Source organism: Micropterus dolomieu, linkage group LG14 (genome assembly GCF_021292245.1).
Source record: "Micropterus dolomieu isolate WLL.071019.BEF.003 ecotype Adirondacks linkage group LG14, ASM2129224v1, whole genome shotgun sequence".
In the NCBI taxonomy this organism is placed as follows: Eukaryota; Metazoa; Chordata; class Actinopteri; order Centrarchiformes; family Centrarchidae; genus Micropterus; species Micropterus dolomieu.
Window position 1 is genome coordinate 10,555,629 of NC_060163.1, and position 27,526 is coordinate 10,583,154.

A 27,526-nucleotide genomic window follows, 5' to 3' on the forward strand; every position below is an offset into this window, starting at 1 on the left:
TAAATATGTAATGTCTTTATTGTAGAAATGCAGAGAATTAAAAAGTAATAATAATTAAAATCAAATATTCAAAAATTCTAACACAATTAAAGACTTTACAAACATTCATTTAAAACATTTCCCTCCCTAAACATTCAAATATTGCAAATAAATTACAAAAGTGTCCTTTTGCATAGGCAAAAAATAATTTGACTAAAAATGTATACAAATATACAAGACTAGATAAGGAGGCAGACCAAAAAGAAAAGCAAAATTCATCAGATGTACTGAACAGTACATAAAAACACAGATGTTCACATTGAGGTTGGCACTCTGCTAGCTACAGTAAGTCAGGCCTCACTTCAGCCCTTTAGCCGTCACAGATATCTAGTCCTTTTGCTTGAGTTCCATCGTGGATAAGGACTTTTCAGGCTTTTTTGACCTCCTATACTTGTAGGCCAATAGGATGGTGGCCACCAAGAGGACCAGACCCACGACCAACAGGACCCACTGGCCAGCTATGGCAGCTGAGTCATCCACGCTTATACCCAGGAAGTCCACTTTACTAGGCTTAATTTCACCTGTTGGACACACATAAAATACCAAGTAAGTATAATAGTGGTGATTTCACTCACTCACACACTCACTCGTTCACATTTAACATATTTAACAAGCTGTAGCTTTAAAGTCTAAAACCTCAGACAAATAAAAAACAGTTCGACAATTAAAGTGAAACTGCGATACTTACTGCCTGCCAAAAGTAGAAAAAAAGATAGTACTCTTCCTACCTACAGATGGTGGACATCAATATGCCTAAAGCTCTAAACTGCTGCCGTTATTAGATTGGTTGCGCAATTCGATTCTGGACAGGTCTGAAAGTGCAGCTGGTGCAGCTTTGTATCTACATGATAGTTCTGATATTTGGTGATATTGATGATATTTTTATGTACTTTAATGGTTTAAAAATGTTAACTCAATACTTTCTGTTTTAACTTTAAAAGCCTAACCAGTGACAGGGGTTGCAAATTAGTCATGGCTAGAAACCTGTTTGTATACTTGCTTGTATAAAGCAATGTATCACGCATTTGTCCCTGTCAAATAACCAATAGAAATAGAAATAAATGCTATTTGGTGGTTTGTATCAATGACACTGTTGTTGTTGACCAAAACTCAACATCTCCAAATGTCTGTGCTGATGTTAATGCCACATAATAATAATCAAAAAGGTGTAACTTATTCTCTTTTGACACAGTGCAGTCTGAAGAAACAGTCACTTTCTTTTACCTCCTTTTATATTCTTTTCAATCAGTTATTTCTTCTGGCATCCAAATTCTGCATTTCTCTCTTCATCTGGGCGACAACAGCTGTGTTCTCTTTTTCCCTCTATCTCTTCCTAGCTCTCTTTCACCCTGTTGCTAAGAATCTCATCAATCTAATCTGTACACATACTTTCAGCAGGATCTCATCAGTAAAACAAGGGGAGCGGGAGATTGATTTCATTATAAGCCTCAGCAGAGGAGAAAACCATAATGAATGTCTCTGTGTGAAGACATTTTTTCTGGGAAGGAGTTCAAAAAACATACGGCTTGGAGATTGCAAAACTTACAAAAGACTTTGTGCTTTTATTTATTTTTCTGATTAAGTATGAATGTACGTGGATGCACGAATGTGATGGACATACTTGAAGTGTAAGGTTTCCAGTCATACTCGGGCCACCCGAGAATATCATTGTTCTTCTTGTTCTCTGCATCCAGCCATTGAATGAGAGGTTGGAAATACTGCATGAGTGGCTGGGCACTCATTTTGGGCTGGCCTGTGATCATGGCCATAGCCTCGGGCCAGGGCTTACTGAAGCCAAGCTTCATCACATCACTGCAAACATTAAGACAGGTCAGAGAGGAGGGTCAGAGGAGACAAGGATCAGTAGCAAGAGTGTGTTCTAGAGATAATTCCACACACATGGTGTGAAGCATGTTTTCACCAGCTGCCTGCACTGACAAATATTAAAATCTTTAACAATGTCAGTGCCAATGTCAGTGCTACACTCATGTAATAAAATGGAAGAAAATAAATATAATATACATTGTTTTTAGTAATTTCTAGTATCTACAACCATCTGTGAAATCCATTTTCTAATGGTGACGAGAGCTGAGATTTCAATTAATTTCTAACAACATTGAGGTTTTTCATGTCACAAATGCACCCGGGACATGGATGATACATAAAGGATATTTTTTGTGGAAAAAGTATTACTGGTTGCATATCATTCTGGGTGTGTGTACTAACCCCAGCAGTTTCCCAGCTTCTTCCGATTTGTAGATATCGCAGGTATGTAGAGGCCCAACATGCTTGGCAGCATCACACAGAGCCTTGTGGAACTGAAACTGGATGATGAAGCTAACGAAGTACCTGATTCAAGATCATTAAACATGTTCTGTCATCTTTTAATGTCAGCAGAAACCAGAAAAACACAGCAAAGCACAAAACAAACCTGCATTGTCACATAAAGTGTTGAAGTGTTATCAATCTATCTGTGCTGAATTATCAGGTGCTCTGTTTGTTCTGCCGAGTTAGGAATATTTACCTCACATAGGGCACGTTAGCAGGGATGTGAAACTTTGCACCTGGGTCAAAGTCATCCTCAGTACGGGCTACAGGTGGACACAGTCCCTGGTACTTCAATCTGTAAGGCAATAAAGTTTAATGTAGTTTTAATTTAAGTAAATCATTTACAAATGCAATCATTTGTTACACAATCAATCTACAACTTACTGATTAACTTATAATTTGTGTTTCTAGATGATAAACATTGCACTTTGTAATTGTTCTGTAAGTGCCGGTGATCTTTACCTGAGGTTCCACCATTCTTTATTGTACTCAGTTGGTGGGATGCGTCCGTCAAATACTTTCCATCTCCACTGATCCATCAGGTAGCCGAATGGTAGGAAAGCAATCTTATCAAGTGCCATGCTCATCAGGAAGTTGATATCACCATCTATAGCAAGGGAAAGAAAAGAACAAAATCTTAAGCTGAACACTGTGTTATAACATCAAATGCTTTTACAGCATAATACTCATGGTCATGGCCACTTACTATGGTCGTCAACAACTTTGTCCAGGAGACCGATGCTCTGCAGATGTTTGGGCGTGGACACTGACAGGGCTAGCACATCGCCGATGGCCTCGTGGAAGCCAGGGTTGGCTCCATCGCGGAAGGATACAGGCTGGTCTTTGTACTGCAGGAAGTACTGGACGTGGCCCATCTCATGGTGCGCCGTGATCAGGTCATCCATAGTCACAACAGTGCACTGTTTGATCCTGGAGACACAAACAAGGCCTTAAGTACAGCAAATAACACGTGAATGTGACAAATAAAACTTGAATGTCTCATCTCATTGGCAAAATTTGAACATTTAATTTTTGATTTTTTTATTAGATGTCTGTGATATATGTATGAAGTTGTGTGTGTGTATGTTTAAAGTCTAATCTGTGTACTCAGGTGTGAAGTTTGCAAGTTTTGAGTGTGTATTATTGTCTCTGTTTGAAAGCAGTGATGACAGCCTACCAATCAGTTGAAATTTTAGTGTTACCTGAAGTCTTTTCGGTTATAGAAGTCCCATGCAGAGGCGTGGCACACCACCTGGCGTCCGTCAGACGGCTTCTCCAGCATGGATTTGTCCCAGAACTCTTTTGGCATTGGCAGCAGACCCAGTGAAGAGAAGAACCTGTCGGATTCCTGGAACATTCTGGTTGCGTTCCAGCCCTGAACGGGGAAAAGAATCAGTGATGATGTAGATGCATGTGTATATACTGTATAAACAGGAAATGAGATATTCAACATTTGGACAACAGCTTTGTTTAGAAAAATAGATGACTGCACAAAGTGTAAACAAATTATGGTTCTAAAAGAATATGAGGTGACATATTTGTTTCCCTTATAATTTGTATACATTATATTCATGTATTAAGTACTCTTCATGTCAGTTACAGATGACTGGTGCTTTTTGCTACTTTTATTCAGTGCAATTTAAATCCACTGTATTTATCATTATTCTGCTCCACTTTGGACCACACCAAGTCTTATTTTCACTGAAACAAACTGATCCCTGACCTCTAAAGCTGCTTGGCAAGTGGTGGAAGAGTGCGTTTGAGGGTATGCTCTTTGTGCGTGTCCTTGTGCATTCATGTGTGCAGTGGTGATCATTATGCAACAGCTGGTTCATGTGTGCATTCACCTGTGCCACCATAGCTGGAGTGGCATCAACCTGCGTGGCATCTGGGTAGGGCATGACCAGATCCATTATGCCAGACCACGTCTGTGCCCACATGTTGCCTGAAAGGACAGAAGACAGCATTACATATCTCGATCTAAAAATTTACGGGGGAAAGTTGCCCTCTGCTCTGCCAGTGTTAAACCAAGTGGGATTTGTGACTCTGAGTCCAATCCCTAACCGTGTGGAACTGTCACACGCAATCACACGCTTGACGCCTCTGAAAGCAAATTAAATCCCGCCTAAATCCAAGTGCATCTTCAGCCAGCAACTGAATATCAATGGGGTATGCTTCCACATAAAAGGCGACTTTGGGCTAAATTGTTAGAATCCTTTAAATTCCATAGAGAAATACTGCCTCAAGTGTGGTTTTGGCCTTTGACCTTAGCCTTGACTCCTGAAAGCCTGGTATAATCAAAACAACATTTCTGAAGGCAGTATAAAGCCCCAATTATTGTACTTACACACACTGTAGCTTACTCACCCAGCAAATGTGCAGGAATGGGTCCCTTCAGGTTGATGTACTTGGAGCCGTACTTTTTGTATAGAGCTCTGCGAACATAGGCATGCACATTCTGATAGAGTGGCTCCAGCTCCTTCCACAGAGCCTCCAGGTCTTCCTCAAAGGTGGGGGTTTCGTACAGGGAGCGCCAGAAAGCCCCATTGTCAGAGTGACCTACCGACAGCAGCACAAGGGATAATAAGTCTGTAATGTAGGCAATGGAGACTGAGTTTTGTGCAAACATGTCTTTTGAGCAAAGCTGCTTCTGAAGCAAAAATATAAATATATAAATGGTAAGTTTAACATTAAAAGGGGAAGCCAAGAAGCTATATTTTGTTGTTTGTATTTTGCCAGTGGGAAGGTGGACTCATCGCCAAAATCTAACATTGGCAAAGAAAATACAGCAACCACTAGCAACTTGTTAGCTCAGCTTAGCACAAAGACTGGAGATGGGGGGGAAACAACTACCCTTGCTCTGTCCAAAGCTGACCAAATACTACCAGCAGGAGCCAGACTATTACTTGGCTGGGACCAGGCAAACAGCGGAGACTCCAGGAAGGTGCTGGTCCCAACCAAGAACATATATTTTTAGACTCAGTTTTTGTTCAAGATACAACTTGATATAGAGATGATAGGCAAATGTTGTTGCCGAACAGAGCCAAGCTAGCTATTTCCCTTTGTCTCCAGTCCATATTTACTATACAGACATGAAAATAGTATCAATCTTCTCATCTAACTCTCAGAAAGAAAGCTTGGAAAATTTTTATTCTCAAAAGGCTCTCTCCTGCTCTCCAGGGCCCACCTTCTTGTATTTCTCAAGCAAAGAGAGATCGGGGAGAATCTCAAGGTGGATGTAAAATTACTGTCCAAGGTCATACCATTGAGTGTGGCGGCTTTGTTGGCCAGTTCAACATATCTAGTGTAATCCTTGCGAAGTACTTTGCCAGCAGCATCTCTCCATCCTTTCCAGGCAAACAACAATTCGTCATAATCCCTGGACTCTGCAATGATCTTCTGGAGATCTGAAATAAAACACATTATTTTATTACACTAAGTTTACCTACTGTATAATGTATGAGTATTTGTGATGTCTTTCATTAGATTTCTAGTTTTATCTTATCTTAGTACTGCAAGGTGATAATTATTGCACATTGCAGTACAACAGATATTGCATTATTTCATAGTAGTTCTATGTAATTACCTGTAATTAAACAGTAATTTGCCATTAAACAGTTACTGTACTGTTTGCTCATATGCTTCAATTGCTTAATTATTCATTTTATCTATATTTTTTGGAGTCAAACTCTCTTACATTAGGAATATATTCTAAAGTCCTACCTGGATCCAGGGGATGGCATGTCCCATTATCTCTGCAGACCTCAGCCACACTGTACTTGGTCTCCATGTTGGATAGCAGAGTGTTGTACTGAAAAGGTAAAAGCATTAGATTTCACTGAAACCATCAGCAATTCCCTGGTTTTGGTAAATAAATGTCCCATCTTTCTTAATTTACATATTGACAATAGCTACAGGTAATAATTGTTTTTGAGTGCCTCAGCCTGCTGTTGGTTAATTGTTTCCCCTTCGCTGCAACACTACATTTAGCAAAAAGCATAACACACAGCCAACAACTTCAGAGAGAAGTCTAACGGGCAGTGAAACATGCTACAAAGTTGTTTGTGTGTAGCTACAGTCATGCATCGTGGCAGGGGCATTTCCAGGTTCTTGAAACACTGGGGGCTTAGCCCAAGCCCAGAAAACCTACCCACCCACCCCACCCCACCCCACCCACAATAAGTCTAAAGCAACAGTAAATTACCTCTACTTAGACCCACAAAAAAAAAAACACACAGCAACTCTATCAACTGTCATATTTTCTGCTGCTACCTTATGCCATTTGTCAAAATTAACCTACTTTAGATATTATTAAATTACTATATTTATATATTAATTTGGGGGGGCACCACCCCCTGAATAAATTGGGCTTTAAACACTTAATTTCGGGCGGCACAGTGGTGCGGACCTTCACAGCAAGAAGATCGTGGGTTCAAACCCTGGTTGCCCCAGCCTTTCTGTGTGGAGTTTGCATGTTCTCCCCGTGTCTGCGTGGGTTCTCTCCGGGTACTCCGGCTTCCTCCCACCATCCAAAGACATGCAGTCTAGGTTAATTGGCGACCCTAAATTGTCCTTAGGTGTGAGTGTGAGCGTGAGTGGTTGTTCGTCTATGTGTGGCCCTGCGATGGACTGGCGAGGGTGTACCCCGCCTTGCGCCCGATGTCAGCTGGGATTGGCTCCGGCCCCCCCCAATGGATGGATCCACAATGGATGGATGGACAGACACTTAATTTCCTGCATTCTGGGGAATTTTTCTGCACCAATTTATTGAGGAAATTATTCCATATTTTATTATTATTAATTTATTTTCATAAAAGGAAACACAAAATTCAGGTGACAATTCAAAATATAAAATAGAATGGTGTAATTTAATGCAGTAAGGCCCTCAGGCATTCTGTATTGCTGTCAGACATGTTTCTCCTCTATATCAACTTTTCTCATTTAATTGCATCCCTGCTGAGTCTACATACATGCAGGTATGACTGAAGTAGCCTAAAGTCTTCAAATGTGCATGTAGCGATAAATTAATTCATTTTAATTCAGTTAGAAACTCCGGGACTTCTTCTGTGTTTTAGCAGGTTTCCTGCTCATGTTCAGAACTTTCTGCACATTAACAATCTCTCCATATGTGTTCTCTGACATTTGCAGAATAATATTTTGAGACAAAAGTCGTAATATTACGAGAATAAAATTGCAATCTAATGAGAATGAAGTCATAATATTTTAACAAAATCTACCTGTCCCTCAGCTGTGCATTAGCGTTATTGTTCTGCTTATAAGGTACAGTAGGCTACCCTCTTTAGACCATCTGACAGACACAGAGGCTGTCTGGGACTGTACTTGATGAAACGAGCGCAATGCTCTTCCTCAGAGGTAGAAAACCGAAACTGAACACTTGTGATCAGACATAAATCTCAATACAAATCCACACAAATGTTAACTTCAGCATCTCTGATAAAGTGCAGCTCACAGCCACTTCAGAGGGCATCAGAGAGACAGTCAAACAGAACAAAGTGTCTCTGAGCGACGAGGACAGAGACAGCTAAGAGAGCGACAGGTTTCTGTGGCCCAGTCAGGTGTGTCATGTTATTCTCTCGCTAGTTGGTGGTGGACTGTTAACCATTTGTGTAGCAAATACTAGAGACCTACTGACAGACAACATTTAGGCTGTATCTTATTGTTTGGATTAAAATTTTGCTGGGGACAAGTCAGTAGTCAGTGACAAGCCATGAAGCTGTGAGCAATAAAATGCTATACAACTAAAATTACAATATTATAAGATCCACTGAAAAATGAACTTCCAAATCACAACTCATAAACTCGGAGCTTCCAAAAAATTTCCACTTTCAAGGTTGTGAATACCACAAGATGAGGGGCGTTCATATGGACTTTCACAACCTGTAAGATCTACTGTAACCATGTGCTATGGATTAACATCCCCAGTACTACTAGCTGCAAATTCTCTCTTTAGCTAGATAATGTTTGCTAGCTAGAGATGACTTAATTGTCAGCGTTAGCAAGGGCCAAAAACAAATTTGCCTTTAATTCTTTGTTTTATTTTACTGGTCTCCAGCAATGTTGGATAAATACCCCTAAATATATGCTCATTGTGATAGTGTTTTCTTTTGCATTGACAACGGTTTGCTATGTGAAACACATCTTGGTTTTCTCTGTCAGGTCTATTGTTGCCTTGAAAGAACAACTGAGCTTTCCCCACTGTGATTTAATTCAACCAATAAATCAATTCCTGCCATGGGAGCAGCTCTGTCATGAATAAATATTTGTAAAACTAAAACTTTTTCTCCTCCACACCTCTTCCAGTTGCGCCGCGGGCAGTGCAGCCCTCTCAATGTCGCTGAGTTTTTTGATGATTCGTTTGACCGAGCCGTCCTGGAAGTCAGTGGTGTCGTACTGACGGGCCTTCTGTCCATACTTCAGGGTGTGGGCTGACATCTCCAGGTTCTTCTCAAGCTAGAGAGGAATAATGAATACTCTTAAATGTTACTTGTACATTATGTGTCAGTGGAAGCAGGGTGATTGGATGGATGGATGGATGGAAGGATAGAGGTTTCAAAATGCACAGATATGTACCAATTACTTTGATAGATAGCAACATGCATACATGGGTTGATTAGTCGCTGATTCAATCAATTATTGATTCAGAGACATGTTTGATTAAGAAATCATTTTATTGATTCCTGAACATCAGCATAATATGCAACAGTCCTTTACAGTCTTGATTGATCACAGGGGATGCTTGAACAATGTAAGGGTGATCTCAGTGGTCAGTCAGTCAGAGGGTCTCACCATCGCCTTCTTATTGGCTTCATTGATGTCGGTGTTGTACTTCCAGGAGGCCTCCGTGTAGGCGTTCCACACCCCCTCAGCTGTACTGTTGTACTCATCCAGAAATTTCTTTGCATCAAGCTCATCTGTAATCTTGTCTGGGTAGACAAGGAGAAGGAAAAGTCAGCTGAAATGCAGGATTACAAATACAGATCCATGTGATTAGGTCTGAAAAATACTATCACATTTTGAGGAAAATCATGATTAGAATGATTCACATGCCACAGGCTTTTAGTTTTTTTAGGCATTTGCTTCAAATGGAAAAGAAAAATGTACTTTTCTGTTTGCGTGCATGCAGAGAAAATCTTGGCACAGGCTGCGAGACATAAGGCAAAAGAAACACTTCGCACCACATCTAATCCTCTCTGCACCATTTCTTTTTAAGATCTCAGAAAAAAACTGCAATGTTCAGCCCTCTTCACTGTCTTACATTACATTCATTTATTTTGAACGCAGCTATACCTTTTATATAGTATTTTTCCTCTCTTACCAATATCCTCAGGGTAGCCCTCAGGGATTGGTGGGACCCAGCTGAAGTCAGGCCATCCTAGGGTCTCATTCACATTTTGCTTTTCCAGCCATTTAATAATGGGGTCAAAATATTTCATCAGTGAGTTGGCATCCAACTTATTGGTGCCTATAGCTTCCTGGAGCACCTCAGGCCACGGTCTGGAAGAGCCAGCCTGAAGAATATTCCTGGAGGAGGTAAAATAAAATTGTATCACACCATCACTGCTTCCATAACCCATTATTCATGCTCTATGTAATGAACAGAGGCCCCAATCAGATCACATACTTTAAAATGGCCCCTGCTTTTGGGGAGCGGTAGATGTCACATGTGTGCAAGGGACCCATGTGGTTGGCCGCCTCACACAGTTTTTCATGAAGCTGGAATTGCAGGATGAAGCTGACAAAATATCTGCAGGGGAAAGAATAGCTTTGTCATCTCATCTCTGCACTAGATTTATACTCCAAAACGATTTCATTATAAAGAAAAAAGAAATCATAATGAGTTATACAAAAACTTTAAAAGCAGGTATTCCCTATTTTTTGGAAAGACTAATAAAATCATTCATACTTTAATACTCTGACTAGAATACAACAAAACTTTAAAACATTTCCCCTAAATTTAGATGATAAGAATGATGCAAGTGTGTGTTTTGGCAAACCACTACACAAAACGTTTTTGTCTGTTTAAGTGTGTATTTGACCGTCACTCCCCACATTGTTAAAGAAACCAGCTGGGGTCAGAGGCTTTTCATATAGAGGCAACAAGCTTCCTGCTATTGTAGGGTTATTGTATTGTTTAAAACCACACTCAAGTGGCAGTAATTGAGTCCAGATCACAGCACACAATACCCAATTCCCAGCTCACCAGACATTCTTGCATGTTCATTGGTGCCTTCATATGTATGTGCAGGCATGAACACACACAAACTCATTATAATTTTGCAATAAAAGGCGCTGGCCCCATTGTAGGGTAAACTTCTTTCCTTTAAGCATTTTGTGAAGAATTTGTGTGAAGTCATGGAAATATCAGTAGCCTAAGTTTTAAGTTAACTAGGACTGGAACACGATGCTACCTGATGTATGGCGTGTTTCCAGGGATGTGGTATTTTGCCCCAGGATCAAAGTGCTCCTCTGTACGCCTGGTGGGTGGGCAGATGCCTTGATACTTTGTTCTTTAAAATAAAATAAGAGATGAAGGAGAGATGGATTTAGAAAACACTGGCATGAGTTACAAAACATTACATACATACATTTTAGAAAATTATTCAGCCTACTGATACAGACTGGGTTTCTCTTTCCTATTTGTTGAGTTTTATGTATCCAGTGTGCATGTGTGCTCTTTTTTAAAACAGACCTCACATCACTAAGACACACAAACACATTTAAGTGTAATTGCCAGCCAGTACAACCACAGTCTAATTCACGGTGGAAAACAGCTGGCTCTGTCCAAAGGCAGTAACTTCCTGGTCTCCACTGCTTGTCTTGCAACCTCACAGTGACGACAAGGCTCCAGGAAGATTCTGCTCCCAGCCAAGAACTAGTCTGGCACTTAACTCCCTGTAAGACCACAGCTTGTTGTTGTTTTTTTTGTTAATTATTGAGCTTTAGAGGTGTTGGTTGGTGGATTTTGTTACCTTTGGACAGAGCCTGGCAAGCTGTTTGCCCCTGTTTCCAGTCTTTGCACAACGTTAAGCTAACCAGAGACTAGCAGTAGCTTCATATTTACTGTGAAGACATGACAGTGGTGGTGACCTTGTCGTGAATATTCACATATTCACAACAAGAACATCACAGTGAATGTGTGTATTTCATCACCACAGTGAATATGTTTATTTCCCCAAAACATCAAACTATTCTTTAAACGTATAATATCTTGTAAGTACAGTATATTAAGTCTATTTTTGTGTAGTGTAAAAAAGCCTACCTGAGGTACCACCAGTCAGAGTTGTAGCGCTCTGGAGGTGTGTGTCCATTGAACACACCCCATCTCCACTGATCGATGAGGTAGCCAAAGGGAAGGAAGGCTATCTTCTCCAGAGCCATCTTCAACAGGTAGTTGGTGTCAGTTTCTGGAGAAACACAATGCAGCATTTTAGGTTTTTTCAAACATTTGATGATGAATAAGATATTTAAGAATTCACCTAATTGCCTAATGTTGACATTTCATCCACATCTGTTTATTGAGAGGTTATTTCTATCTGAGTCTCTTTACCAATGTCAGAGGTCACAGTTTCCAGCAGATTAATGGTTTTTAGATGTTTTGGTGTGGAAACGGAGAGAGACAAAACATCGCCAATCGCCTCGTGGAAACCGGGGTTGGCTCCGCGACGGAAGCCCACAGGCTGGTCTTTGTACTGCAGGTAATACTGAATGTGCCCCATCTCATGGTGTACAGTAAAGAGCTGCTCCATCTTTACTGTCGTGCACTGCTTGATCCTAAAGAGGATGAAACATGAATATAATTTTTTATCATGGTTATCAACAAGTACAGTTGTACAGTGTGTTGGTGTGGGAGACCGGGGTTCAAATCCCACTGCGACACATCCACCGATGTGTCCCCGAGCAAGACGCTTAACCCCTAGTCACTCCAGAGGCGTGCGACCTCTGACATATAAAGCAATTGTAAGTCGGTTTCGATAAAAGCGTGAGCTAAATGAATGTAATGTACAGTAATCACTGAAGGATTCTTTAAATATTGAGAGTGCAGTCCCGAAGTATTAGAACTGTTTTGAAATAATTATTTAAAACACATCCCATAGACTTTTCAAAACCCCATGAAAGAAAAAAAGTTCCTACATTGAAGCTGAAAGTTAGCAGTTCAGTGTTTCTTTTCAAATCCTGTGTGTTGGATCAGAGCCATAACCATAAAAACATGCAGTATTACTGTCCACTAATATCTCTGTACAAGAAGTGCACAATAATCACAATATAAAGTTTATGTTTTTCAGCTTGTACATTAGCAATTAATTAAGTGTAACTCACTTAAAAGCTCAGTTGTAACTAAATGAATAATTTTACCTGAAGTCTTTGCGATTGTAAAAGTCCCAGGCAGACGCATGGCACACCACCTCTCGACCATCAGGCTTCACCAGCATGGATCCATTCCAGAACTCCTCAGGCATCTCCTCTAAACCCAGAGACGTGAAGAACTCCTCGGCCACACGAAACATGTGCGTGGCGTTATAGCCCTGTGAAGCGGAAACAATCACACAAGTCACAATTTAGGCCAGTGAGAAAAAAACTACAAGCACCTAAAATCTGAATGTTTGTGGTGGCATTTTTCTGCTTGTGAAGTCACTGTCAAGACCTACAGAATTATAATTTTTCCCCGTACAACCCATCCCAGTGGCAAAACATTTTTTCCCCCATACATACTTGTTTGACCATTTCATCAGTCACATCCATGTTGGGTTTGTCAGGAAATGGGATCATCATACCATAAATATTGTTCCATGTCTGGGCCCACATATTTCCTGAGGGTGAGGGGAAAAAACACACTTGAGCAACAATTCTAACTTGTTCTAGTATACTCCACTCAGAGGCACTGTAGGAAATGCCTCATTCACAGTAATGTGATAAGCACACACATTTACTTGATTTACTGTTTGCATCTTAATACTCTAGGCTTATTGTCTCTGACTTCTCTCTTCTCACTCTCTGACTTCACAGCAGCATCTTCGAAGTTAGTTACAGTGAAAATTCGACTACCGTCCCTTTATCAAAAACTAAAATTCTGACCTCACCTCCGCCCTAATCATCACCTTCCCTTCCCTAAATAAATGGTATGTTGTACCTAGCAGGTGGGCAGGAATGGGTCCTTTGAGGTTGATATATTTGGGACCGTACTGTTTGTAGAGCTGGCGGCGCACAAAAGCATGCAGGTTCTTGTAGAGGGGTTCAATGGTCCTGTAGAGATCCTCTACATCCTGCTCAAAGGTCTCAGTCTCATACCAAGAGCGCCAGTAAGCACCAGTGTCCGCAAATCCTGAATAGGACAAAATGTTAATGTTCTTTCTTTGGTCTTCAGTCAGTGATCAATCATTTCTACTCCTTCAATCTTCTTCTTTCTTTACATCATTCTCATTAAATGGATAACTTATTTGTAGCATTATGAATCGTGTGCTCTCAATGTCACAGGTCAAGCGGACGTTCTTACCATCAGCTCGAGAGGCTTTGTTGCTGAGCTCCACAAACCTGGGGTAGTACTCCTTGAGAGGTACACCTGATTCATTGTGCCAGGCCTCCCACACGTACAGCAGCCTCTTGTAGCTGCTGGAGTTGGCCATGATGTCTGTGAGATCTGCAAAATGATAAAAAAAAATCCAACACACCCTCAGTCATGAAGAAAAGGATGGAATGTAAAGAGAAGCAGACCCTACATGGTGCACAAAACAACAAATATAATTTAAAAGCTTTTCCTAAAACAATCAAGATGTCTTGGTGTTTAGATGACTCCATGATCGCTCAGCAGGAAAAAGGCAGTTGTTGCTGAGAAAACAAAGAGCCATTGTTCACAATACTTGCCAGCAGCATCAACAGCCTTTATAGCTTTTTACTCAACAGTCACAGGCACATCCCTAACACTTCCTTTGGAGACCTCTCTTCAGTAATTTGCCCATCCTGTTACTTTTCCAAGAGCAGATAAGATCTTAACTACTAACTACTGTTTTTCTTTCCAGTCGTTCCCCTCCACATTGTTTTGTATTCCTCAACATTGCTTCGTTCCCGTTTCTTTCAAATAACTCCAAAACATCTGTATCGTATACATAACACATTTTGAGGGCCAAACTGAGCCGTAAGTCTGTTTACTCACGAGGTTCCAGGCTCCAGCTTATGTTTGGCTGTGGACTAACTTTGGATGTTGAATAAATGTTGTCCATGGTGCTGAGAATTTTGTTGTACTGGAGACAAGAAAAGGGAAATTTCAAGTGGCCAGCATTGATGCAGTGACAAAAACATGATCACAAGGACTCACAGTAAAGTTCCCAATTAGAAAATATGAAACAGAAACAAACCTCCTCTCTTTCTTTCTGGGGTAGGTTGGCAGCTCCCAGTATCATGATCTTGTTCATGAGTTTCTTGTCTTTAGGGTCAGGGAGAGAGTCAAGAATCTCAAGAGAGAAGACCTGCTTGGCCTTTGACCCCCATGCTGCAGAGAAGGCCTGCTCTTCAAGGGATGCATTTACCTAAAGACGAGAGGAGAGAGTAAAGGTCAAGGTCAAGGTGTCTTTATTAGTACCCGAGGGTAAAATTTTGTGCAGACAGGAGACTTTCGGCAATCCATACATAAAAACATCAAAACAAACAATAAGCATAGAGCATTATAAAATATCCAAAGCCTAAAACTAAATGATAATGAAATACTGAATCACTTAATTTCTGGAATTATTCAGAAACTATCTAATGTTTAAAGGCCTACCAAGAGGAGGTAGTAAATACGTAGCATTATACATTAAGCTTAATTTTGTCTTAAAGCGTGTTTTTATCTTGGCTGAGTGTGGCCAGGACGAACTCATGGTGGACATGAAGGGACTGAAAGACACTGAAACAAGGGTGGGTTTGATCATTTGCAGGACCTCATGGAGAGGGAACAACAATAGTAGCTGAATCTACTTTTTAAGGAAGCTCAGGTTCTTACATATATACAGTATATATAGTATAGTATATTTGGTTTCTCATTATTGTGCACATGCCACCCTTTTCTTGGCAGTGTTCTGGGGCAGTCACATCAGAGCATAAAGCAAAAAGCTCTGTCTTTGGGTCCAGTCTTACTCTGATTTTTCATATCAGTATCAGATTCTTCTCTTCAAGTTGAACATTTACATTAGAATAACTTTTATGTGTGATGAAATGTACTTTAATTCATCCAATACTTTGGTTTACCTATCTAATAGTTTTCTTAACAATGACTCATATGGCCTCACAGAGCCACTCACATGTCTGTACACGCTTGTTATTCAACTCCTATACCTACAACTTGATATCTTGCTTGACAGCTGTACCAACACATCTTCCCCCTGGGATCGATAAAGTGCTCCATCTATTTGGAGCGAGAACAGAACAGCAAAAGCTGAAAAAAGCTCGAAGATAATATTTTTTTAAAGGCCATCTTACATGGGCTCATATATGGCCTCAATGAGTGGCAGGAGCTTTTCTTTACGGCACTCTGGAAGGTCATGGACAAACTGTAGGAGTTCTCAGTATGACAATGCCAGAAGAATGGATGGAGTCATAACTGCAGTGGAACATTGCATGGATAGTATTCCCGTTTCACATTGATTTCCTCCTATACAAAATTATTAAGTTCTGCTGTGTTGTTACCGCAAAATATATATCTCATATACCGCACCTTTGACTTTTCATTTGCCTGAGAAAAAAAATGGTGTCCTTTGTGTCATGTGAAAGTTAACAAATGCAGATCACACTGTGAGCAGGCTTACTCACACTTAATGGAAAATATCTGCATACACACTAATGTTGATGTAACCACAGAGCAATGAGTGCTCACCGCTTGCTCAGCACTGTTCATGATCAAAACAGACAGAACAGTAGCTCTATTCCTGTAATGTTTTCATTAAAGCCTTCTTTATCTGTCTGTCACAGCCTTCACTAAAATAATAGGCAGCAGGAGGGAAAACTGGTCATAGTGAGGTGAAGTATTAACTCTGACCTTTGTGCTCTTCCTCTGAACCAGAGTCTTTTCTCAAGAATTATTTCTAGCCTGCCTACACCCATCCATCCAACCAGATAATCACATCTCCAACGGACCAAAAAACACAAAGTTTGCTGATATTATTTCCCTCACTGTCTTTCTGTTATCAACAATCAGTGCTGTTAATTTTTTGAGGAAGCAACATTTTTGTGGAGTGACTTTTCCATTAACAAATCTTCATTCTTCATACACGTTAATCCTTTGAACACTTTATGTATTATATGTGTGTACAAAGAATTACTGGACTTGAATCCAACAATACTGTAAGAGTTTCTTTCCAAAATGAGATACCACATTGTCTTTGATTGTTAACTTTTAAAGGTAAATACATTAATGTTAGCATTTACCTAAAGATTATAAATATACATATTTAAAGATATCTATATCTAAGATAGTTGAATTTAAAAGAAAAAATAGTGACAAAGGTGACAAACTGTTTCTTAAAACAGATTTCTGATTGTGACACACAGGACATCAGTCACTGGCATCCTTGACTGAGCCTCAATTGTGGCAAGGTCAGTTGCATGGGCTGAGAAAAGTGTGTGTGTGCATTTGCATGTTGATTTTGTGGGCATGAGCAGAGTGTAATTGTTGTAATTTAATCTGCCAGTTTATTGATAATAATTTGAATGTAATGGACTGCAGCATACGTGGAATGCCAACATTAGAACATTCGCGTCTGGCTGATTTGCTGTGCTCGCCCCGGACTGCCAGATCAGGTGGAACTCAGCGCTCTGATCCACTTTGATCCCATCTTTGAACTATCCAGAAAAAAAGAAATCCTGCTCTCACAAGCCTGCTCATCTTTCACCTTACATCCCAGACACATTCTGGAGAGCAGAACACATTCTGCAGCCTGACCCTGTTGACACTGGTGTGGTGGGGGCCACATCTACACCTGTTCGATGTGACCAGCGTTCAGAGCCTGGACAGTGTACGGAAATCTTGTTGTGACAGCTGTCCAAACACATACAGAATAAAAAACCAAAGGCTTTGCCCTGAGTGTGTCTGTTGGACAATTTGCTTTAATAAGTTTGAGTAAGCTTGTATTGTTTACACGCATCCATGAATATGTGTGTGTTGACGCTTGCGTCCAAAGGCGAGTCAATACTCTTTCACACCTCTAAAGTTTCACTGGCCCCGGCCGCCTCCCGCCTGTCTTTTCTCCAGCTTCATTGCCAGCATACTTTCTCCCTTATCTTCAGTGTTTATGCAAACGCTTCTCAGGCATATGGTGAGATAAAACTGTAAAACCATTGTAATCTGCTATTACTGTAATGTCGCATAGCTAGTCTCTAAAAAAAAACATTTTGAAATTGTTTCAAAAGGTGAGGTCAGCTGCAAATATTGCCACATTAGAACATGAAGACTGTTTGTGTGTATAACTGCATCCTGTAGTGGGTGCAACTATCTGAAGAAACTGAACAAGCAGAAAATATCATAAATCACAGTTAAACAAATAAATAGCCATCATAAAGGCACACAAGACCCCCTGGAAATTCATTCAAAACTTGAAGACGTTCACACTGCAGGCAGTCAAATCTGTTTTATATTTCCTGTAACACACAAGCAGAGTTGGCTGCGTTGGAAGGAAACTCAGCCTGTAATTCTGGAAAGAGATGAATAGGGGTGATCTCCAAGTCAAGCAGGGCTCAGCTCCACAGAAACCCTTGACCATGCATGCATTTTTGGTGACGAGGTGCCAGTACTGGCAAGATCTGACTTGGCCAATTTAAATAGCAATGTGAGATGAAGGTTCAGCTAACACGTCACCCTCTAAGCTTAAGACTCCTGGAGTTGTCCTACCTGAAGCTCGGAGTTGTGGTCCGTTATGTTGGTGTTGTAGTTCCAGCTGGCAGAGACGCTGAAGGATAACACCTCCTCAGCAGTGCTGTTGTAGTTGCTGAGGAACCTTAACGCATCAGCCATGTTGTTTGCATATTCCCCAGGCAGCCAGCTATCTGGCAGAGCCACTGAGATTCCAAAGACTGGCAGCAGCAGCAGCACTGTCCACAGAAACCTATCCACACCAGTGCCCATGGCTAGCCTCCACCAAGGAAAGAGTGGAAGAGAAAAACTGTAAAGTGAAAGAGCTGGGAGCTAAAAATACCAGTCCAATGAAGTGAGAGTACACCTTTCCCCTGGAGCTGTTGTCTCATCCACTCCTTCACTGCACCCCTCTTAGCCTCCCTGCTGGTGAAATGCTCAAAAGCCAAAGCGAGCTTCTTTTTAAGTGCCAGTTTAACCCAGCCCACACTTCTCTGCAGCCTCCCCTATTACCACTTTACAGCACTGGACATATTTACCCCCAGTTCCCTTCTTTGCTATTATCTTCTCTCCCTCCCCTCTTATATTGTTTTCCAGCCTGCCAGAATTTAGATGGCTGGCAGTATCTTTGATCAGATCCAAGTTTCTATAACTGTAAGAGAGGAGAGATAAGATATGACACACCAGTGTGCCTGCCTGCCTGCCTCCTGCCTGTAGAGTTGCAGATCCTCAATAACCAGCACTGGATTGTCTGGGAGGGACTCCACATACTTTGCTCTCAGTTCCCTCCTTCAGCTTAGTGACGGGGGGGGGGGGGGGGGGGGGGGGGGGGGGGGGGGGGGGGGGGTGCGCTATAAAGACAGGGGAAATAAAGGAGAGAGGGCATAGGGGAATGAAATGGGAGGGGGGTGAAGGGATTGAAGGCTGAGGGTGGAAAAGGCTGTAAGGGATTAGCAGAAAAAGTGAGACAGAGGCACAAAGTGGTGAAAGGAGCTCACCTTAAATTCAGTCTTTTATACAGTGACTTTTGTACAGCACAGCTTTCTCTCTCTCTCTCATCTGAGGAAATAAAATGTATATCAAATCATTACAAACGTAGAGTGCATTTTCTCATGCACTTGACTGATTCTCACATTAAATTTACAGAGTAGGCTACCAGTGATTACTGATAAATTTATGGTAACACTCACCTGATGATTATGAACTACTCATGGAGAGATTGGTCAATATTTTGATTCACAGACATTTATGAACACTATTATAGTAAAAATCCAAAGTGTATAGTCCCACTGTTCTCCAGCAAGTAATAAGCCCTTTTTCATTGGCTTGTGCAAATAAAACATGACAGCGTATTGCACATTCTGATTAGAGCTAGAATATTCATCAAATAAGGGGGGAAATATTCCACTGAGCTGTTTGTTTCCTCCCCTTGAGGGAATAAGAAATATGCCATAATTATTGAGTAAACAAACCAAATTCACTGAGTAGCTCTTAATCCCAAATTGTACATGGTGGACTATTTAGAAAGCACATTGTATGCCTAGAGCAAAACACAAAGTACGTTTTGGCTCTTTGGCATACTTAAACCAGCATTAATAAATTTTTCAGGGCAGTGGGAACAAATTGTAAATGCAAAACTGATGTATTATGAGACTTTGGAGGTATCTTTAAGATTTTGAAAACAATTAATGATTATGATATCAAATCCCATTTTTGACACAATTTATGGTCTGTATTTTTTTTCCTGCAATTGCCATTCAGTGTATTTACTTACAGTAATTTCCTCTCTGTAAAATTGTATTGTTCTTCAATATACAGTAGTATCAGGCAGACGTTGTGTCAAAGGTTTCTGTACAACAGATGTCTCAACAACTCTGCAGAGCGAAAGAGCAGTGCGTGACGATGGGATATGGGTAATTGCACCAATGCTACTGTGTCATTTATTATGACATACTGCAGAGAGAGAGAGAGAGTCTATTCCCAGATGTCACTAGCTAAGCACAAACAAATCGGTAAAGGATACAAATCCAATCAAAGCTGAATTGGTTTCCCGTCACATTTATCCTGTAATCCCTTTGATGCTTTATGATGCCATGTTAAAACACTGTTAAAATCTAGTAGCTGCCTCTGTTGCTACCATACTAAAGAATATGCTCTCAGGTTTTGTCACAGCCAGAAACATACCCAAATAGTCCTTCTAGCTAGTTGAGTTTGAAAACATTGACAATTAGCAAAGAAGAAATTGTAAGATTTATGAGCACTGTAACTAAACTAGGGAGTGTGTCTTTAAGCTACTCAGTGAGGCCACTCAGAACGAAGCAGTGACTGAATGAGGCCATAAAACACAATAATGTTCAAATGAGTGATCTTATAGAGCACAAGCTGGGGATCATACATCTTAAAGACTTCAATAGCAGAAAAACAGTATTCTTAAGAGTTTGTCTTACTTTTTCACAAGCAGTTTGGATGGATCATATTTATTTTTTCCAACAATCAAACAGCTATCAAACATTTAATATGACATGTCTAATTATTGGTTAGCCATGAGGCAATCAAAGTATCTATTAACCTTGATAATCACATGACCACAGTAAATTAATACTTATGACTTTATTATGTTCTATAATCCTTATCATCCAATAAAGGCCTCTAAATTGAATCTAATGTAAAAACAGAATGTCTTTGATGCTGGAATAAATAGTGTTACTGCTGATATGGTGTTTCCCTCTGGAACAGATAAAGACATTTTAATGATGCTGACATTTTACTTTTAAGCTAAGTGATCTCCCAAGAACTTAAGTCTAATCTACACAAGGTTGAGCCTATTAGGATTCCTTGACACACACTAGCCAGTGAAATAAGTGAATTAACGCTGTGATCTCATTAAAAACCACTGATTGAAGCTGAACCCTGGGTGGTGTTTGTCAGGTCAAGGCTGAGGGAGTCATTATCACCTCACAGTGAGACAGGGATAGCTATTACATGAGTAATTCAGGGTCACAATGAGTTCATCTTTTGATCACAATCCACTGTCCAGCAGAAGGTGCTGAGATCTGCCACAGTCAGCCCAAGAGAAGTGAGCTTAGATATCCATGAAGCCATAAAGCATTTATCTTCAAAAGAGATAACAGATATCTCAAAAAATATCTGCAATGTTCCTGTACACAGCCTTGCTGACATCTTTGGAAACATGAGGCACATGTCCAACACGTGAACTGCCTGAAGTGGACTGGCTACATATTGATAGAGTACATCTTAGCCACAGCTGGGCCGATAGAAATGGTTGGATAAATCAAAGTTGCTCAGATGTGCCTGGCACGTGTAGCTGATGATGCCTGGTCTTGATTGTGTCAAGCCAGACAATCTAATCAACGCGCAAAGGATAATATCTTCTGTGAAGGAATTAAGTTCTAAATTTACTGGAGAAAACAAATATATATTTATATTATGTATGATTTATATTCTTTCTTTCAAAGCCAGCAGCTTAAGAACTGCCAAAAGGTTTGAGAAAAGGGTGGCAGGTGCCTGAAGACTAATTGGAATTGAGTTCACAATAAAACCGCCCACAAAAGTGTTAACTGCTGCCTTATTGTGTGTGTGTGTGTGTGTGTGTGTGTGTGTGTGTGTGTGTGTGTGTGTGTGTGTGTGTGTGTGTGTCCTGAAAAGGTAGTTTTCCTGCAGTCTCTGGCACAGTAATTGAATTTTGCTTTTCTTTTAATGGAAGTCTGTGAGGTGTGGAGAGGCTGTGATGGCCCGAAATATCCAATCTCCACAGGCATATGTTGCACACCATTGGACATGGATGCTGCGGTGCAGTATGTGTTTGTGTGGGATGACATGTTAACTCTGTTGCAGTGTGCAGTTTCTTCACAAACATTTTGAATAACCTATAACTCCATGCACACAGCAACTATTACTCCAGTTTAGATTAATCTACATTCATAATACATCTTGGATGTGTCCTGTTTTGCAAAATCCTTTAAATATCAAGGTGATAATGTTAAAAGAGTCATCAGTTATGCCTGTGTAGTCGCCTCTATAGAAAGACCAATGAATTTTGAGGATATAATGGAGTGCCAAATTAATACAAATGGGAGATTTAAATGTTTGAAAACATTCTCAACTCCCACCTTGTAAGGTCTGCTAATAAAACAAAACGTAAAACCATAATTCACAGTCAGTGACTACTGAGGTTCGATGTTAAATGAAGGTAGCAGATAAGAGGCTGACATATTTATTCCAACTGTACACATCTGTCCTTTAACAGGAACCTAACTGTGTGTACAGGCTTAAATCATTAAGCCATAAGTTGACTGTGAGAAGCTCCCTTTTTTGCAATCATGAAGGTATTAAAGAGCAGTTGTTGTTGTGCTTCCTAATACTTCAAATGAATAACGAGATTCCCAAAAATATTAAAGCAGATTCTGGTTCAACCCTGTGGACTTCATATATATCACTATGGATTAGTTTTCTTATGAGTGGGTCCCTGATTTGTTTGTCTTGTGCACCCATGTGCACACACACGTGACACGGCACACATTGCAAACATGTGAACATGGTTCACAGTTACACTAACCTCTAGATGCCGATAATATACTCAGCAAACAGCCAACAGAGGCAGGAAAAAGAAGAAAGTTGCGCCTGTTACAACTCAAACCTTTGTGATTCTTTGAATTAAGTGAATTTTGGTGAACTTGTATAATTCCCAGCAGAGCTCCACCCAACATCCATTTGATCTGAGGTCAAATTAGCAAGAATAACTGTGCAGGTCGGACCTTGGATTTCTATGTTAAGATAAAAGCTGTGAAGCTGCTTTGCCTTCTCCAGGCTATATTAATATTGGAGAAATCTCAGGAAGTTAATGTCATGATTTTGGCATTGAATAATGAAGCCTGTGATTTTTGAAATCTGAGATATTTCAGCTGTCAAATTAGACAGCAAAGACAATGTTTGTCTTTACTGTTACTGAGAAACAACCCTGCTTGTTTGATATTTCATGTGAGTGAAAATGACTTATTTCTTCCACACCCTCTACTAAATAATAACTTTAATGAGGGTAAAGTCACGTTTCACAGCCAGCTCCATGATATGCACATTGGTTTTGGAAATCTGTCACAGGAAGGGGGCCCAGTGATATACATTTCTTTTCAGATGATCGAGGTTAAAGATTATGAAAGCGTTTATTAATGAAGTCTTTTCACAAATGTGACTTCTCTAATACTGAGATTCCAGAGGATAAAACGAGCATCACAACAAAAGCAATGAGTGTGTGAAACTGCGACTGAAAGGGTAATTGAGGGTTGCAAATCCTTGTGGGCATTTGAGGCTCAGAAAGAAAATGACATGATGTCTGAAGTCAGTGAGAGGGCAGAAAGGTATAATGTTCTCCCTCTCCTCAGCTAGAGTAGGTGTCTCCAGTATATTACATCATTAGGCCATGGCCAACACAATGTCAGGGTACAGTGCGTTTCTCTGTCCAAGTATACATTACCAGCTGTATTAAATCGTGCACAACAACAAAAGCAGGAGACAGAATTACAGTTATTTGTCAATGCCAAACAATGAGAAAGTATTCATGCAAATAAAATCAGAGTCAATACATTTATAATAATCAATAAATGTAGGGATTGCCTTAATTATAACAGTAATCAGTGTTATCATCTTTGTAAATTTCAATTTGTCTTTACATACATAAAAAATACATGGTAGCTAAATTATTCGTATATTAACATGATTTGACTCTGTGCACAGAGAAAAGGAATGTTCAATAAAGAAATAAAGTCCTCCATAATGTTTTATCAGCAGACAAGGATCCTGATGATTCTGTAATAAAAAGCGACAACCCATAACAGCACATATTGTTGGAGAAATTCACTCCTACACTATCAATCAAACCAGACAACAATTTGGATTACTTTCAAAGGAGGACTGAGGCTCAAGGGAACAATTATCGGATCATTGTAACATAGAAACCCACTAGTTTATTAAGTTTATTTATTACGTTCCTCAAAGCTGTTAGGGACCAAGAAATCAAGAATTTAATTCTGTGGCCTTATAAAAGAGATCAACAAAATCTAGCAATAATCAATATAAAATCAACTAAACAACGTGTTAACTGAACAGACTGACACAATGACACACAAGGGAACATATATAATGGTTTGACCAAACCAAATAACACACAAGGGGTAAACAAGATGAACACCAACTACAACTAAATACAAAGCAAAACTAACTAATACGAGAAGCCATGGTAGTGAGAAAATGAGGGAGAAAATAGGAAATAATTTTGCAGAGACTAGTGCAAAGAGCAGTGAAGGTAATGGGGCAGGAATAGAGAAGAGAGCCCAAGAAGTTTTTTTTTTTAAGATCATATTGAGATTTGGCGAGGGTAGAGGAATTTCTCAACCTTTTTGAGAAACATAGAAATACACATGGCAATGGTTTTGAAAGACGGATATTTGTTGAATGTTTTGCAGAATTGAAGAACAGAGAGAATGGTCTGGCAGGATGAAAGGATTGGTGAGGTTCAAAGCGGTTAAGTGCAAGCCATGTTGAAAGAGGAAGTAAGGGCTGTAAGGGAGTGATTTGGGGGATGGCAGGCGGAGTCACAGTGGAGGAAAGGTGCTCAGCGGTTGCAGGAAACCAAAGAGGGAGTGAGGCAAGACAGTGAGTATGCTGTGCTTGATTTTGAAGAGGAAGTGCTTGCAAAGAATGTGACTCTAGACATCTTGAGTTACAGAGAGTACATCCCAAAGCCAATAAGGTGTTACAACTGTCAGAGATTTGGTCATACAGCCAAGACATGTAAAGGCAGAAGATGTGCCAGATGTGGAGAAGTACGGGCAATGTAATCATGAACAACCAAAATGTAACTGTAGTGGCAGTCCCATGGTGGCTTATTTGAGGAAAAGGGAAATGGAAGTACAGTAAGAGCTTGGAATAAGATCACATATGCAGAGGCTGTGAAGATGGTGAATCAGAGAGGAGGAATGAAAGAAAGAAGAGGAGCAGGACAATAACCCACAAAAGAATCAGACCAGGCAAATGAGAACAAAGTGATTTTATATTAAATTTCAATCCAAAACAGAGAATACAAATAATTGTAAAGGCTGCAGCCCATCATCTAGATATCAGCAGGCTGATATGCGAGGAGGTGAGGAATGATCTCAGTTTTGAAGCATTACAGGAGCAATCATGGGTTGGATAGGACCAATAATGGTTCTCCTGCAACAGTGGAATGCTAGAAGTTTATTGGCCAATGGACAGGAATTTAGAAATGATGTAACCAAAATAAACCAGATGGCATAAAGGAAACTTGGTTGAGACCAAATTTGGATTTCAGAATAGTTCTGTTAGATGTGATGGGAGCAAGAATATGTAACTGTCGAGAGACAGAGGCAGGTGAGGGAGAGTTTGTAATTATTACAATCCCAGTAGGAAACCAGATTTAAGTAGCTTAACACAAGTTAACGGGCTGGGTTGTAATAGGATGTTGGTATGTATGGGGAGGAATGAGAATAGATGGTGAGGTAAAAAATAACTGCTAGAAGAAAAGAGCATGGTTTGTTTAAATGACGGGCAAGGGACAAGATCAGATGTGCACACAGGGAACACTTCAGAACTAGATTTAACCCCGGTATCTAGAAACATAGCAAGAATATGTGAGTGGAATGTATCAGAAGAAAAACTAGTAGGTACAATCAGTCAATTTCTAGATTAAAGGAAAAATTATGAAAAAGGCTGTTCACTGGTGGACGGATGAATGTGTGAAAGAAAGGAATAAAACTCTCAGGATGTTAAGGATAACTCATAATTTTCAGAATTTAATTAAATATAAGCAAGCACAAGCAAATGTTGGAAAGGTTAAAGCAAAAAGGCAAAGCTGGCAGGCATTTAGAAAAAAATTGGTAGATCAGCACCCGTGGGGGGAGTACAGAAGGGAATTTCAGTATCCAGTACCGAAGATGGGAGAGGAAGCAGCAGTGTCTGATGAAGATAGGGCAGAGATGATGGAGAAGGCACTTACTTATATCCATATTACTTGACTGAGGAGGCAAGAGAATAAGGGTAATGGTATACTCATCCTGGAATTGTTGAGAGAAGGGACAATATTAACAGTACAATAAATAAAAGTACTATGGAAGAAATTAAGAGGGCAATAGTAAGATCAGGATGAACATCTCTTGGGAATGATGAAATATGTTGTAATGTTATAGCATTTCAGTGTTTTAGCATCTATGATGTTATGTGTCAGGAAATGGTAGTTTTCTTTGACTTGGAAAAGGCATATGAAATGGTTGTGGGGATTCAAATTTTCAATAGACAAAACCAAAACAGTAGTGTTTACTAGAAAGATGTGTTGATGAAAAGTGTTTAGATTTTGTGGGGTGTGGTGCCGTGTGAAACTTTGCATCAAAGAAAACACAAAATTGCAGATTTTCAGCTTCATCAGCCATGACGGTGACCAGGGGGTTCAGCGTCACATTTACATGGATACATGATGCGCTGTATAGTGTTTCACGTCATGTGCACAGCGGCACAGACAGCAACAGACGGTCAGCCAAACACACACAGACTCTAAAACACGTCAGGTGTGGAGGTTTTCACCGCGAGGGATACATGAAGATACAAAGCTCGCAATTAATGAGCCAAAGTGCAGTGTTTCCCCATAGACAGACTTGCGCGGACTGCCCAGGTATATTAATGGTCGCCACAGAACACATTTTAGCATTTTTCAACACACAAAGAGAGACGTAATCTTGTATTACTTAGAACATGAGGACAGTGGATATTTAACAAGCACGAACCAGGTAAAACAACAGTGAACACACACCTGTTGGTGCCGATGTCATTCAGGAGCCCACCCTGTTGGTCTCAATCGGTAATCAACCACAAGCCTCTTCCAAACCTGGCTTACTGTGAAAACGGAAATGCAGGTTGGAAAAACAAAACAAAACGCGAGGTGTTTTTTTTGGGCGACTTTATAAAACATACTCCTGAGGAATAAAGTCAACAGAGCAGACAACATGTAAAAAGGAAGAAAAACAGCAAACAATAATAAACAGATGAACAAGAAAAGTCCAGGGGCACATTTTGTGCCCCTGAGGGTCATGCCAACCATTTCTTAATTTTGCTAAATATTCCTGAATGTTGCAGAAAACTGATTTTATGACTCTTCATGATTGCCATCGTTTGTTCAAGCTGATTAAATCAGATGCCAATGGGTTGCTTATTGCAAAATGCACAGTTGTTATATTTAACTGTCCTGCTATGTGGCTCAGTGCAGTGAGTGGCAGACTGTGAAAAATATCCAGATAAACT

General features: G+C 40.2%; 1 protein-coding gene across 7 annotated transcripts; it reads right to left on the reverse strand.

Annotated features, from left to right (window-relative positions):
* ace (angiotensin I converting enzyme (peptidyl-dipeptidase A) 1) lies at positions 1-27,110 on the reverse strand. 7 transcript variants are annotated; one of them, XM_046068139.1, is made up of 28 exons: positions 27,039-27,069; positions 26,232-26,289; positions 19,201-19,261; positions 18,242-18,482; positions 14,739-14,909; positions 14,537-14,624; positions 13,880-14,023; positions 13,517-13,708; positions 13,099-13,196; positions 12,742-12,911; positions 11,936-12,159; positions 11,648-11,792; positions 10,797-10,895; positions 10,010-10,132; positions 9,704-9,909; positions 9,175-9,311; positions 8,680-8,838; positions 6,091-6,178; positions 5,631-5,774; positions 4,735-4,926; positions 4,215-4,312; positions 3,570-3,742; positions 3,074-3,297; positions 2,830-2,974; positions 2,564-2,662; positions 2,266-2,388; positions 1,661-1,851; positions 1-560 (listed from the first exon to the last, which is right to left on the reverse strand). In XM_046068139.1, the coding sequence occupies exons 2-28, from the start codon at positions 26,239-26,241 to the stop codon at positions 367-369; spliced, it is 3,939 nt and encodes a 1,312-aa protein (XP_045924095.1). In that variant the 5' UTR covers positions 26,242-26,289; positions 27,039-27,069; the 3' UTR covers positions 1-366. The 7 variants fall into 7 exon arrangements, with proteins under 7 accessions (XP_045924095.1, XP_045924099.1, XP_045924093.1 ...); XM_046068143.1 differs by having other exon boundaries at positions 18,242-18,338; positions 27,039-27,064; XM_046068137.1 differs by lacking the exon at positions 26,232-26,289 and having other exon boundaries at positions 27,039-27,110.
* Positions 27,111-27,526: the final 416 nt, after the last annotated feature.

Excerpts from the sequence above, each read along its gene's own strand:
- ace (XM_046068137.1), bottom strand. Across the intron at positions 3,298-3,569 it reads TATAACCGAAAAGACTTCAG|GATCAAACAGTGCACTGTTG; the intron begins GTAACACTAAAA and ends TTGTGTCTCCAG. Across the intron at positions 2,663-2,829 it reads AAAGAATGGTGGAACCTCAG|ATTGAAGTACCAGGGACTGT; the intron begins GTAAAGATCACC and ends ATTGCCTTACAG.